This window comes from Ischnura elegans, chromosome 8 (assembly GCF_921293095.1).
Source record: "Ischnura elegans chromosome 8, ioIscEleg1.1, whole genome shotgun sequence".
Classification (NCBI taxonomy): Eukaryota; Metazoa; Arthropoda; class Insecta; order Odonata; family Coenagrionidae; genus Ischnura; species Ischnura elegans.
The window spans coordinates 2,631,498-2,644,438 of NC_060253.1; the positions used below are offsets into that span (position 1 = coordinate 2,631,498).

The 12,941-nt window shown below is 40.9% G+C and overlaps 1 protein-coding gene across 1 annotated transcript in view; it reads right to left on the reverse strand.

The window, feature by feature from the left end:
- LOC124164261 (mediator of RNA polymerase II transcription subunit 14) overlaps window positions 1-12,941 on the reverse strand; it is a 165,380-nt gene that overhangs the window by 31,853 nt on the left and 120,586 nt on the right. The window contains exons 20-22 of the mRNA XM_046541502.1: window positions 5,499-5,776; window positions 3,381-3,539; window positions 2,204-2,473 (exon numbers count right to left, since the gene is read on the reverse strand). Coding sequence (XP_046397458.1) covers window positions 2,204-2,473; window positions 3,381-3,539; window positions 5,499-5,776 — 707 coding nt within the window. The remainder of the gene's footprint in view (window positions 1-2,203; window positions 2,474-3,380; window positions 3,540-5,498; window positions 5,777-12,941) is intronic.

Here is a 12,941-nt window from a genome sequence, read left to right on the forward strand (position 1 = left end):
GGAAATACATGAGTCTTGATTGATTCTTTAGCATTCTTCAAGCCCTTCATTTTTCACCGAACACCGGCCCAAACAATTAAGAGCCTGAGTATTTCCTCTAAAAAAATTCGTCCCTTTTAGATTAATTTCACTCCTCCATTGATTCCCTAATAATTCCTTACCGAAAGCTATGCACGCTTTTTCATTTATCGTGAACCCACTGGAAAGATTTCCCTTTATAAATTCCGTCTTTCTGTCATTAGATCCTTTATTCTGCCATCCTACATTCCTTATCCCAAGCCAATTTTACCATCAATATCTCAATCTCACTTCCCTGAACTCATCCAAGAGGAAGGTGGCAAAAAGAAGAATCGATGGTGCAAGTGTTGCACTATTGCGGTGCAAGCACTCTTGGGCATAGGAAAGAGACCGCAGATATCTACATTGGCTGCTAGGTCTCCTCTACTCTGTCCCGAGCTTTTTTCTTTCTTTCATAAGAAGGCATAAATAGTATTATATATTTTTGTATCATATATTGCAATAGTATTATAGGTTAAATACATTGTTATAAAATTTGTGAGAGAGGTATTTCCTGCATTGGTAAAACATACATGATTGTACGTAGTTGTATATAATATATAATTTGAAAATGCTCATCTTTTCGATTGTATTGAATTTGTTTTGGGTAAATACAATATTTTGTTCATATCATGTGATTCCTTTTTTCAATAGACTAGGGCTCTTACATAAATAAGAAGTAACTAGAGATTTCCAAGCACGATGGAATTAGTCTTTCCCTCGTGTAATTAGAAAGAAAACGCCATCGTTGCTTTCGGTAATCGGGTAAGTAATAATGGGCATAGATGCTGCAAATCTATTCCTAGGAATACGTATCATTGAATGGTTTACTCGAATGGATATTATTATGCACCAAATGAAAAAATATTATTGCGGTAAAAATTTACATCATTTTCAGATTTTCGCAGAGTATTCGTAGTAAGAACCGCGATACGTGGCCTAAATGAAGATTACTTGTAAGATGTTTGCTAGCAAATACCAATAGTTCCAGTTTTTATGCATTCATTTCTAACTCGGTAACATCATATTGCAAAAATATGTTATTGGCTTGAGTTCATAAGAGAGTAATGAGGAAGTTATGGGTTGATTATGTCTGTTTCCACATCCATTTTTATTTCGGCAACGGAGTCTATAACCCAATGACCCAAAAAGGACACGTACCAGCAAAATCTTTCCCCATACCTTCCCCATCTTTTTGATGTGCCGATGGCACTTCCAAAAAAGTTATTCCTAGTTCTTACAAGTGGACCGAATAAATCTTACTATCACCCCTCACTTCATCTCCGTACCCCCTCCAACATTAGAACAGCTGGCAGGAGTGGTGCACGACAAGAGACACCCTAATACACCGTCGGAAAATAATCTTGTAAGCTGAGTGCCACCCATCTCAAGCACATGCAGTGAAGGGAATACATAATGGTATGTGAAAACCATTTTTTTAAAATATCTGATGCTTACTTGCTTGCTGAGCTGATGATGGTCGTATGGGAACAAAGGAATTGGAGCTGAAAACATGATACGAGTAAAGGTATTTGTGATGAGAATAGTGACTTCAGAAGAATATGTAGAAATTATTCAATATTATAGAACCATACCCCGATACTTACGATTACTAGTACAAGGAATACGCCGAAATATCTTGCGCAGAATTACCATCACAATCAAAAAGCTGTTCACGGCGACTCCTTGTACTTATAACTTGCATTACATCCATCTAAGGCAAAAATTTCCCTATGACAGTGGCAAAATACCAATGGCAATACCAGTAGAACATTACAAATTCATTTTCCTCGTATTTTTTTGGATACATAGCGCAGAAAAAAAATTAGAAGAAAACGGTGGCGCGGGGAAAAAGCTGACATTATGCAACTTGCATCACGTTTATATCCCGCTGTGCGGGTGACGTGATATCACGTCATAAATAAAAAAATTTATAGCTAACAAATTAGGGCCAAGAAAATTTTTTCATTATTTTTCCCAGCTCTTTTGGCACCCATGCATGCGTTTTGCATTAAAAAACGACAGCCGCACCGGGGGTCGATTTTGAGTTTTACATGGTCAGCATTGAAAGTGATAACAAATAGTTGACGAAGCAAAGACGATGGTTGCTGATAAGAAAGGAATGGAAAAAGGCATTCACACTTACAAAGAAGAGAATTTTGTTTCGGCACACGAGGAGACCGGCCATTCCGATGGGCACGATGGGCGTGGCCGAAGGGGGTATTCGGAGGCTCCACTGCACGGCCCACTTGAGGGAGCCACCGAGGGCCGACGGTCCGGCCAATTCGAGGCGCATGATGGAGACAAAGTCCCTCAGCACATTGACAGGAACGTTGAGCATTCGGACAAATCCACACAGGGCATTCGGCTTGTATGGCGGAACAGCCACTCTGGTGTCAAAGAATTTCTCCATGACCTATGGGAAGGTAATGAGAATAAGTACAACTGCATGAAGAAAAATTAGGAACACGAGCACCAATTTGTTAGGAATGTACTGTAAGAAGTACAAATACATAAAATGTAGAGGGTTTAAATTTGTCTGTCACAGATGATGGATAATTAATGAATGAAGAAGAAATGGGTACTCAAGGAATCAATAACTATGAATGCTATAATTGACAGTTTTAAGACTTGTACGTAAATTAAATAATCGCGAGAAATTTTCTCCACAATGACGGAAGGGAAACTATTTTCAAGCACATGCCAGTAATTAATATTTACTTATATCAGCACTGAAATCAGTAAAGCCTGATAAATATCTCATTTGACAGCAGAAATTCTAAAGCACTTACATCACTTTAAACTGAAGTCGTAAATATCACTAGAAACACAAGTATTATGAATTTTATCTCACATCTCGATTCCGGAACCGTTAAGACTTGGGTGATGCCTGATTTGGTAGTAACCACCTAAATTACGGCATCTGCAATGTCTTTTTAAATAAAGTAATTGGATAAGTTGCAAAAAAATTACATGAAATTTCAATTAAAAAAGTTCAATTAACAAAATTAATGATTAATAAGAAAGTAATTTTTTCAAAGTGTTTCATTAAAACATTAGATTGTGTTGCAAAATGGCTGAGTGAAAAGAATGCAAGCAACATGTATATATTGCAAAATATCAAACATTTAGAGAAAAAATTTGTAAACATAACATTTTCAATTGATTAAAGAAACAATATAATCCTCTTTAGCATTCCAAAGCAGTAAACTGAACATTATAATTCCATATCACTCTCCACCTTTTGAGTGGACATTCTAGAAAATTGCCCCATCCCCTCATCGGAAACAAAACCTCGTCAATTGGATGAGTTGTCGTCACACCTGGAATTCCTCCATACTCCAGGTGTCCTTGTGCTCAGGCGTTGGCTGTATTTTGATGTGCAGGGACTGCAGGTGCTGCGGATTGAGTCCCACTCGGCACTGCAGCGTCTCCGATTTGAAATGCACCACGTTCTGCTCGTTGCTTTGAAGGAACGAGACCTGAAATGGAGCAACAACCTCACTCTCACACGTCTTATGATCACTATTCAAGAACGAAGAAGAAGGAGGCATGGTAACTATGATTGCAATAATTGAATTTGATATTCCCTTCACATATAAGCATAAAAATTCAATTTATGATGTTCAGTTTCATGATTTTAATTTGAATTGAAATTGTTATATAAAATCTAGGCCACATAATAAGGGAATGTAGCTTAGCATTTCAGCTCTATGGACATACTCAGTAAAACTTTGATGTCACGCAGTTGGAGGGACCAAAATATTTGCACTTTGTAAAATCAAAGTGTGTAAAAGCAAGAGTAGAATCGAGGAGAATATACGTTTTGGGATAACACTTGCACATTATTTTTAGAACAATTAGTCATACACTTTTGTAAAGCTCTGATTTATGGGAATACATAAAAAACGATTTCACAACTATCTCTAATGCATTAATGTTTTCAATATGACCTTATCTAATCTCTGAATGTGCACAACAAAAATTGTGCAAATGCCTGAAGGCTTCTTTAATATCACTATGGGAAGGATTAACAAGCATTGTGTCACCGTCATCCATTACACTACTCTCTTCCTCAAGCTCCAAAGCAGGTGTGTTGTTCAATTCTGCACTCACTGTTTCTCGATTTGTAGCCAATTTGTATTTTACTTCTCTCATTGTAGGTAATTGATTAAACAGCTGGGTTTATTGGGGATTTTCAGAAAGTGTTCAAGTTCATTTTGAAGTTATGTTGAGGATTAAAACATGCAGTGAAAGTCGGTTTTAATAAGTGCTGTGTTGGAGACTGCCCTGTCAACTTCTATCTTGCTGTAGCCAGCCAACGAATCCCAACAATCAGATATATTATGCCCCTGACTCTCTCCTCTCGGCCCTAGGGATCACTAACATAATTAGCCACAGAGTCTTATCTGATGTCATGTTTCTGCATAGAATCTGTAGCGGTTCTCTCCGCACCAATGGAATTCTCCCTCTTTTCCGTTTTCATGTTCCTCCTTGCCCCTTACGTAATAACTATCTGCTTCACATTTCGCGATCCCGTCTTTCCATCTCTCAACCATCTCTTTCCTACCGAATCCTTGCTTCACTCCATGGCTTCCCTTCCCTCTTTTCCTCTGCCACTATTTACAGATCCTCCTTAAAATGCCACCCAAACAATTCACTACTGTCTAATCCATAATGCCCCTTCTTGCACTAAAATTTGTTTTCTGTCAGTGTTTTATTGATTGTGTTATCTTTTAGCTATTACCGTATACGTCTGAATATATAATCCCCCTTTTTTTCCAAAAATGACCTTAGTAAAAATAAAGGGAGGACAATATTCAAACACATTTTTTTAACTTTCCCGAAACTGAAGCCTCAAAATTAGGGGGAGGGGGACTATATTCAGAGAAATACAGTATTTATTTATGTAAACTGCCAATGAAAAAGCCTTTGAGCCATTTTTGGTGGTGAAGTAAATAAAAACCAAATTCCCACCACACTGCTTGCATTCAGCAATAGTCTGCAGATTCAACCACTATTTGCGCCTTTACGCTGAGCCTCTGAAGTTTCCCTCCAATTTCACTTCCCTGACTTTCAGTCCTGATTATTATTTCAGTGACATTTCCATGTATTCCGTGACCCGTATGAACCATGGAGGAACCAAATAATAGGGGAAGAGAGGTAGCTGGCAGCGTTGTATGGCACAGAAGGACCAAGTGGATAGGTCATCAGACAGAAGAGTTTGCACGAGGAATATGAGAGGGGGGAGAAGAAGCAAGGGCACGAGGGAGAGGGAGGGAGGGGCCAATGGGGACGAGAGGGAAGCAGCCAATGGGAAACGCACAACGAGGGCACAGTCTTAGGATAAGGAGAGAGCCAACAGTTCACTGTGCGCATATGCTTCCTTCCCATTGCAAATACTTTTCATAGCAATTCTTGCGCTCCTGCACTTGACTTACACATTCATCCGTTTGGACAAAGCGTTGGAGTTGGCGCCTCATGTAGACGCACCCAAGGAACCTCTCAATAGGCGACATGTCACCACCGACGGCACTGCGACCCAGCTGACTGACAGGCCCTCCTCCATATTGTGGGTGCGGAGAGGGTGAGCACAGCACGTCCAGCGCCTCCTGAGTGATCACAGTCGGGATGGCACCGGCCCAAGACCTCTGGGGCAGAACGCGTGTCGCACCAGCACCCAGGGAGCCCATGAGGTGCACGTGGTGCATGCCCAAACCTAGAATGGAGAGAGTGGCAGTACACATTAGGCTAAAGTCAGGCAGATTTAATGGACAGTATGTATAATCACCAATTACAGTAAACTCTTGATTTTACGAAGTCAGTGGGACCGGAAAATTGACACTTCGTAAAATCGAGTTTCGTAATTTCAAACCTTTTTCATAAGTCACGAAAAAAATGTTCGCTTTTGTTTCCTCCGCCCTTTTTTGTCTTTAGTGGTCTTATTTAAATGTTTTCGGTGGTTATTCTCGGTATAATTCATAGAAAAGGCTTTTTGCTATCGATTTATGATGTGAAAAATCGTTAAATAATTATACCACCATAAAATTCCCATTTCTTGTTCATACTTCAACATCAACGATCGCTAAAGAAATTCCCGACCAGTTTAGAAAACGTAATCAAATAATGAATTGCAATGTTTATTATAAGAATTAACAGTAATAAATTTGTGGTTAGGAGCCAATAGCTACTATTAAGTATGCAAAAGATAGATATTTGTTTCTGACACCCACGGAATTTTAGCAGCAGCCGGCCTAACCGCCATTTATGTCGCCCTCTATCGCTCAGTGACGAGAAAAAAAGAAAAACAAGGGTCTTAGCCCGTTTCCAAAATAACCTTCGTAAGTTAATATTTCGAGTTACTTCGTATTTTCAGCAGAATGTGCTCTATTTTCACTGAGATTCAATTACGATCATAAATAACGTAGAATGTGATTAGGTATCTTCTGGCGAATATTTGAAGTAAATTCTGTTTGAGTTCTCCGTCCGACTACTGTGTTCCATCATCTTCGCAGACGTTGCCATAAAAGACTTAATTCTTCATCAGGACTGTCTTCTTCATACCGGGTGTGAGGTGACCTGTTCATATAGTATGTTTCTCTCCTTTTATGCCGACAGGATCAAGGTTCCAACCGGAAAACGACAGGAGAAACATCTTACAGTATCGGAGAAATATAGATAGAAACGTTATTATCCACATTGATTGTTTTCCTACAAGAGACGTTTTATCATTTCTCAACGTGGTTAAGTATTGGTTCGCTAGCGTGAATTCCCAAAAAATGACACGCAAAAACCTGTACCGTCACCTCATTTAGTTTTCGTGTTCCTTTCTCCGCCGTATTGAAAGTTAGGCAAAGGATCATTGACATAGAGAAAAGATTTTCTTAGTTTTAGCACTAAAAAATAGTCGCGCCATAATCGTAAATAAATATAGTGTGGAAAGAGCAAAGAAATTAATTTCAATTGAAAAGTCAGCTGAGAAGAAGAGAGACAATTATAAGCGCGGCACCATTTTCCCGATAGTGGAAGATACTTCTTCCGCCTCTCTCCGGTTAATAACTTCCCCCCGTTGCAGGTAAAGATGAACCATGCCCTTCTCCACAATCGGGGAACGTTCCCAGTGGGTGGGGTGAATAAGAGTGGGATGGGGATTGCCTGAGGGAAGAAGTGTGGTCAGCACAAGGACTGGTGAAGGGGGCAGGACAAAGAAGGGTGGGGAAATGGCCTTCAGCTCTGCCTCAGTCTACTTTTGGGGGCCGTATTTTTTTGCGACGCACACAAGCTCAGTCTCCTTAGGGAGGGAGTGAATGGGAAATGCTGGGGAAGGAGGGGTTTGGGATGCGTAAGGTGGGTGTCAGCAAGATCAGCCAAAGGCGGCAGGAGGGAAGGGACGGCTTTGGAAAGACAGAACCCCAGCATGGGAGAACGGGGAAGCGCGTGAGAAGAAAGTTCATGGTTAGACTTGGAAGTGCGTCTTCATTACGAGAAGCCTGAAATATAAATTGGCGGTAAATAGAGCCCAGTACTTAAGATATTTAAGTTGTTCATTCACAAAGGCCAATATATACACGAAAAGATATTATGGCGCGGATTGCATGTATCAACGTCCATTTCGGGATGTTATTAATTTCTGTTCCCATTTATAAAAGTAGCAAATAGATTTGAAAGAATGATAATCATGAATAAAAATATCTAAATCGATATCCAAACGCACATGAGCAAAATAGATGAATGTATACATACCGATCCATCGCAAGTACAGTGGAACCTCGATCTATCGTTTTTCAAGGGGATGGACGAAATGAACGATGAATGCGGGAAAACGATGAATACGGGAAAGTTTGGCGCGGTTGCCTATGCGGCAGGAAGCGCAGGATGTTGGCGCGTAATAGTGATATTCTATAAAGGATTCATGCAGGAATATAGCTGTTTTCTATTTGAATATTTTATTTGAATTTTATGTAATACTTTTGGGCATATACTTGGTTCTACTAATATATCTTTCAATAATCCTTGGGAATACGACACCTCACTAAAAAATGTTTGCTCGCCGTCTCGGCATTCACACTGCCACGACGGATTCGGCAGTCTTATTACGAACATCTCTCATCACCGAAATTCAAATGATGCTAAAATACGCATGCTTTGCATCAAAACTTGTGCACATCAGAAGTGTATTCCGAATTCTGTTGCAGGCCTGTTTTTTCGTCGGAGTTCCGAAGACGAATTGTGCCTGTGGGGCACCAACACTTTCTAGAGTAGTCTTCCCATCTCCGCGTTCGGAATAAGATTGCTTCAATACCCAAAAGCCATTACGACGGTAAAAAATGTATCCTCTGGCCTAGGCTTGCTACAATTTAAATTACATTGAATCCGGGCAAAACTGATCTATTTGAGAACGACAAAATACATCGCTCTCTCGGAGCCGCAAACCCTTGCCTCCCCGATGGATAATCACAACGATAATCATTACATCACCATACCTCATGGAGAGAGGGTTGCTATTTTTAAATGATGTAAGTCATGTTAAATGTACCACATAAAAATTCAATCAAACTAAGGCCAATTCCATGGAACCGTACCCATTTCGAGAAGCGTTCGGCATTCCGATTGCCGTCAAAATATGGCATTGACAAAGGCGTATCGAGGTACGATATCTCCCCTCGTCAGTGGTCTTCAAGACCCAACGTCGGTCGTCCACTTGGGATGAGAAGTTCTGGATTCAACCCAAAAATAACGAGCCAACTAACGGAACATTTTATTTATTTTCTAGGAGGGAAATGTTTTCATGCGCTGATGTATTAAAATTATGTTTTCTTACCTCAGTGGGTATTTAAATCCCCACACGAACTCCCTTGGTGAAACTGAAGAAAATAGTAACCAATCTGAAAATATTTTAGTCGTAGGTGCGGCACTTCCTTGTTGTTTTAATGCGTCCTTCAGGCTATAGTCAAATATTGATGGGATGTCATAAAATCAAGAAAGCCCTCTTCAAAATTATAAGGCTTAAAAAAATAAATAATTCCTCCCTATGTTATCGCGTTTTTTATTTGATTTCCATGCACTCATTCATTCACTCGAGAATGCATCGCTTCTCTTCAAACTGGGCGCCAATATACCGTAGGTACTACCATAGAGTAAGTACATACTTATTCTATGGTACTACAGGTACCTCAAGCATATTGAAATTTTAGTGGTTTTTAATAAGTAACAAACTTTGTCGAACAAACACAAATTATGATTGATAAAACCCATTAAATAATAGTACCTATTGAATTACTTTTGGCTAGGATACACTATTAAAACTGTTCACATTTTAATCACTACGCTTTTGAAAGAAGTCATGCATTGTCTTCTGTTTCTTAGCGGCATTCTGCCGTAGTCGAAAATATGATTTTTCGAGACTTAAAATGTTTTCACGATCCTCGTCGCTTCCACTTTGCGCATAGAAAAACGCTTTCACTTTTTCTAAAGCTTCGTAAGTCTCGACAAAGCTTGGGATCACTTCTACTTCGTTTTCCTCTTCTTCCTCTACAGCCCCAGTAGATGTGTGCGCTTCGCACAGTTCTTCAATGGTTTCAGTGCCACTTGTAACCACATGATGATCTACTGCTACGTAGCTCTGAAAATCGTATTTCTGGGCTCTACACATTTCTTCCCAGTCTTGACCAAAATCATCAACATCATCATCTGCAAGTTCATTATTATCAATCGGGTATCTGTGCCCAGCTTTACGGAAGCAATTCTGAATTGTGTTCTGGCTCACTTGTTTCCATGCTGCCATAATATAGTGGAGTGCTTCAAGTACGTTTAGTTTTTTCTTCATTGCCTTTCCTGACTCCATAAGACAAATGGATTTTTGTACGAGGCGTTGTCTATAGTACGCTTTTAAACTGCGTATAATCCCCAAGTCAAGTGGCTGGAGCGTACTTGTACAGTTTGCTGGGAACCGTACCACTTTAATATTCCTCAAAAAAGACGTGTCTTTGGGGTGTGCTGCACAGTTATCCACAAAGAGGATAATTTTTCTATTTTGCCCCCCCATTTGCGCGTCTAATGCATGGAGGAACGAAATAAAAATTTCTGTTGTCATCCATGATTTACTGTTTGCGTAATATTTTGTCGGCAATTTTCTTACGTTTTTGAAGCACCTTGGTTTTGGCGATTTCCCTATCACAATCGGCACTTGCTTGTCGCTGCCATCACTATTCACGCAAAGCAAAACCGTTAGCCTGTCTTTGGATAATTTACCTCCATGGCAGCATTCTCCTTTATAGGCCAATGTTCTATCAGGAAGCACATTGAAAAACAGACCAGTCTCATCCGCATTATACACATCTCCTGGATCGTAGCCCTCCAGAATCGATGGCAGACTTTCCAGCCAGTCATCCGTGCTTTCAGCATTTACTTCTGCACTCTCTCCCGCCAGCTTCTTGAATACAAGGCCATGTCGATTTTTGAATCGACTTATCCAGCCATTGGAAGCCTTAAAATTTTCGACGTTCAATTGGGTGGCAACAATCTTCGCTTTTTCCTTTAATATCACTCCATCAACGGGAATATTAGACTCCCGTGCCTGCTGGAACCAATTGAAGAGCACCGTTTCCAATTCGGCAAATGTAGACTCCTTGCCAGTCTTTCTCTTCTTGGATGCGCTTCCACATCTGTCTATTTGCTCTCGAATCTCACTCTTCTTGGCCATTATAGAGTTCAATGTACTTGCTGGCAACCCGAGACGTTTTGCAATGTCAACTCGCTTTTCCCTCGGATTTTTTTCCACTTCTTCAATTATTTTGAGACGATCTTTCAAAGTTCTCTTTTGCTTCATCGGGACGGCCATGGTCAGAAGACGAATAAAAATTGAACTAATAAAAATAACACCAGGCTTCGCAAAGCCTCAAAGAAAACACTGGCTTTAATTCAGCGAACACAGGAAAATACGGAACCACTCGTACGAGGTGAAGTTCGGGACTGACGCTGAGCCGATTGTCGAGGGTGAAGCGCGACCAAAGTGTGTAACAAAATATCCTGAGATATCCCTATGTTTGTGAATCTGACAAGAGAGATTTATAGCAAGTCATAGTTTGTTATCTGATATTGTTTACGGAAAAAAATGTTGGATCAACGGCCGAGAAGCTCAAATGCCAGGGTATCGAGTTTCGTCTGCCTCGTCTTTTACCAGTCATTTGTTACTCACCTTTGGGGCCAATAGGTGACTCAGACAGCAATTGGCTTCCAGAAATGTGAGCTTTGAAGATGAAAAAGGTCAGGGGGAGCGAAAGGAGGAGGGGTGAAATACTTTTCTATCATTCTCGGGTAACTTGATATTTCCTTTCCGAGCTAATGAGTTATGGTTTTCGTAACACGAACCCGTCGCGAAACGTGACCCGGGTCGTTAAATGCCTCTTGGTTGGTTTCAGAGAGGAAGAAAGAGTCAGAGGGGGTGGGGCACAAGGGCTGACGGGAGGGGGGTAGCTGATTGTGAGAACGGTGAGAACTGTGCAACGTAGACAATCCCACGGCCCCGAGCTGCTCCGGAGGGCACTATGGTGCTTCCATCTCTTGGGGAAGATTAATACTATGTGCCGGTCGAATCCGCGAATGCCACATCGTAAATACGTCGTTTCATTTTTGTCAAACGATGAATGCGGGAAAAAAATACATCGGGACCGTGATCTTCGAACGACAAATGCGGGAAAACGATACTTCGGGGAACGATAGATGCGGGAAAAAATTACATTGTCTTTATGGGACTTTTTTGGGACCAGGGACGGCGAACGATGAACGCGGGAAAACGATGAATGCGGGAACGATAAATCGGGGTTCCACTGTAATACCGCTCAAGCTTCTTCCGGTATAGGACTTTAAAATCCTGGATAATGCCTTGGTCCAAGGGCTGGGACTTGCTAGTCGAGTTCGGGGGTAAAAAGGGGACTCGAACATTAGCCAATTTTAGATCTTCCACGTATTTATGAACGGTGGCATTATCCATTATTAAAACAATTTTGCTGTTCTCTCCAGCAATTTTTCTCTGTAGGCGTATAACCGTTTGCTGGAAAATTTCTCGAGTCATCCAGCTGTTTTTATTTGCATGGTAAAAAACGGGGAGGGCTTCCAATTTTACATGTTTTAAGCACCGTGGCCTTTCAAATTTCCCAATGACAACGGGCTTATTTTGTCCGTGCCCGTTTGGTTGACGCACAGCCCCACAGTAACACGCACTTTACTCTTTTTCCCCCCATGGCACCTTTGCCCTTTGAAACCCAGGGTTGCGTCAGGTAATGCATTAAAAAATAGACCAGTTTCGGGGGCCAGCGAGGGTGAGCTCGTCGAGGAAAGGGTCCCGGATTAGGGACCCTTCGAAGTGCTTCGGCGAAAAGTAGTCAAGTAGTCTTCGAAGTACGTTCACAGCAGTGCAAAGGGTTAATTAGGGGTGTACGAAATACTCCGCGCGACCTTCCTGACATGTTAAACTACGAATTATTGTCGATGCTATGTTTACGAACAGGCACGTAAATAGGGGCATAATGTCAGCCGCGATATTTTAACTGAACTCCTACTCCCCCTAAATTCCCACAGTGAGATTTTTGGCGACCCATTTCTCTCCAAAGTTGCATTACCATTTACGATTTCGCATTTTTGATGGACCACAGTTGGAAGCGCTGATTTTTTAGCTACTTACGCCGGCGTAACTAGTTTTGTTGACAGGTGTCAGGTTGACAGGTTTTTTCCCTCCTAAATCCTGCAGGAAAGAGGCGTCTTACAATCGGATGCAAAATTCTTGACGTCAATCGGGTTGCATAATTTACTTCGGAAAAAATTACGGATACCTGAGTTTGCCACCTGATAGCTATACAACGAAAAATCAATGTCAAAAATAGCTT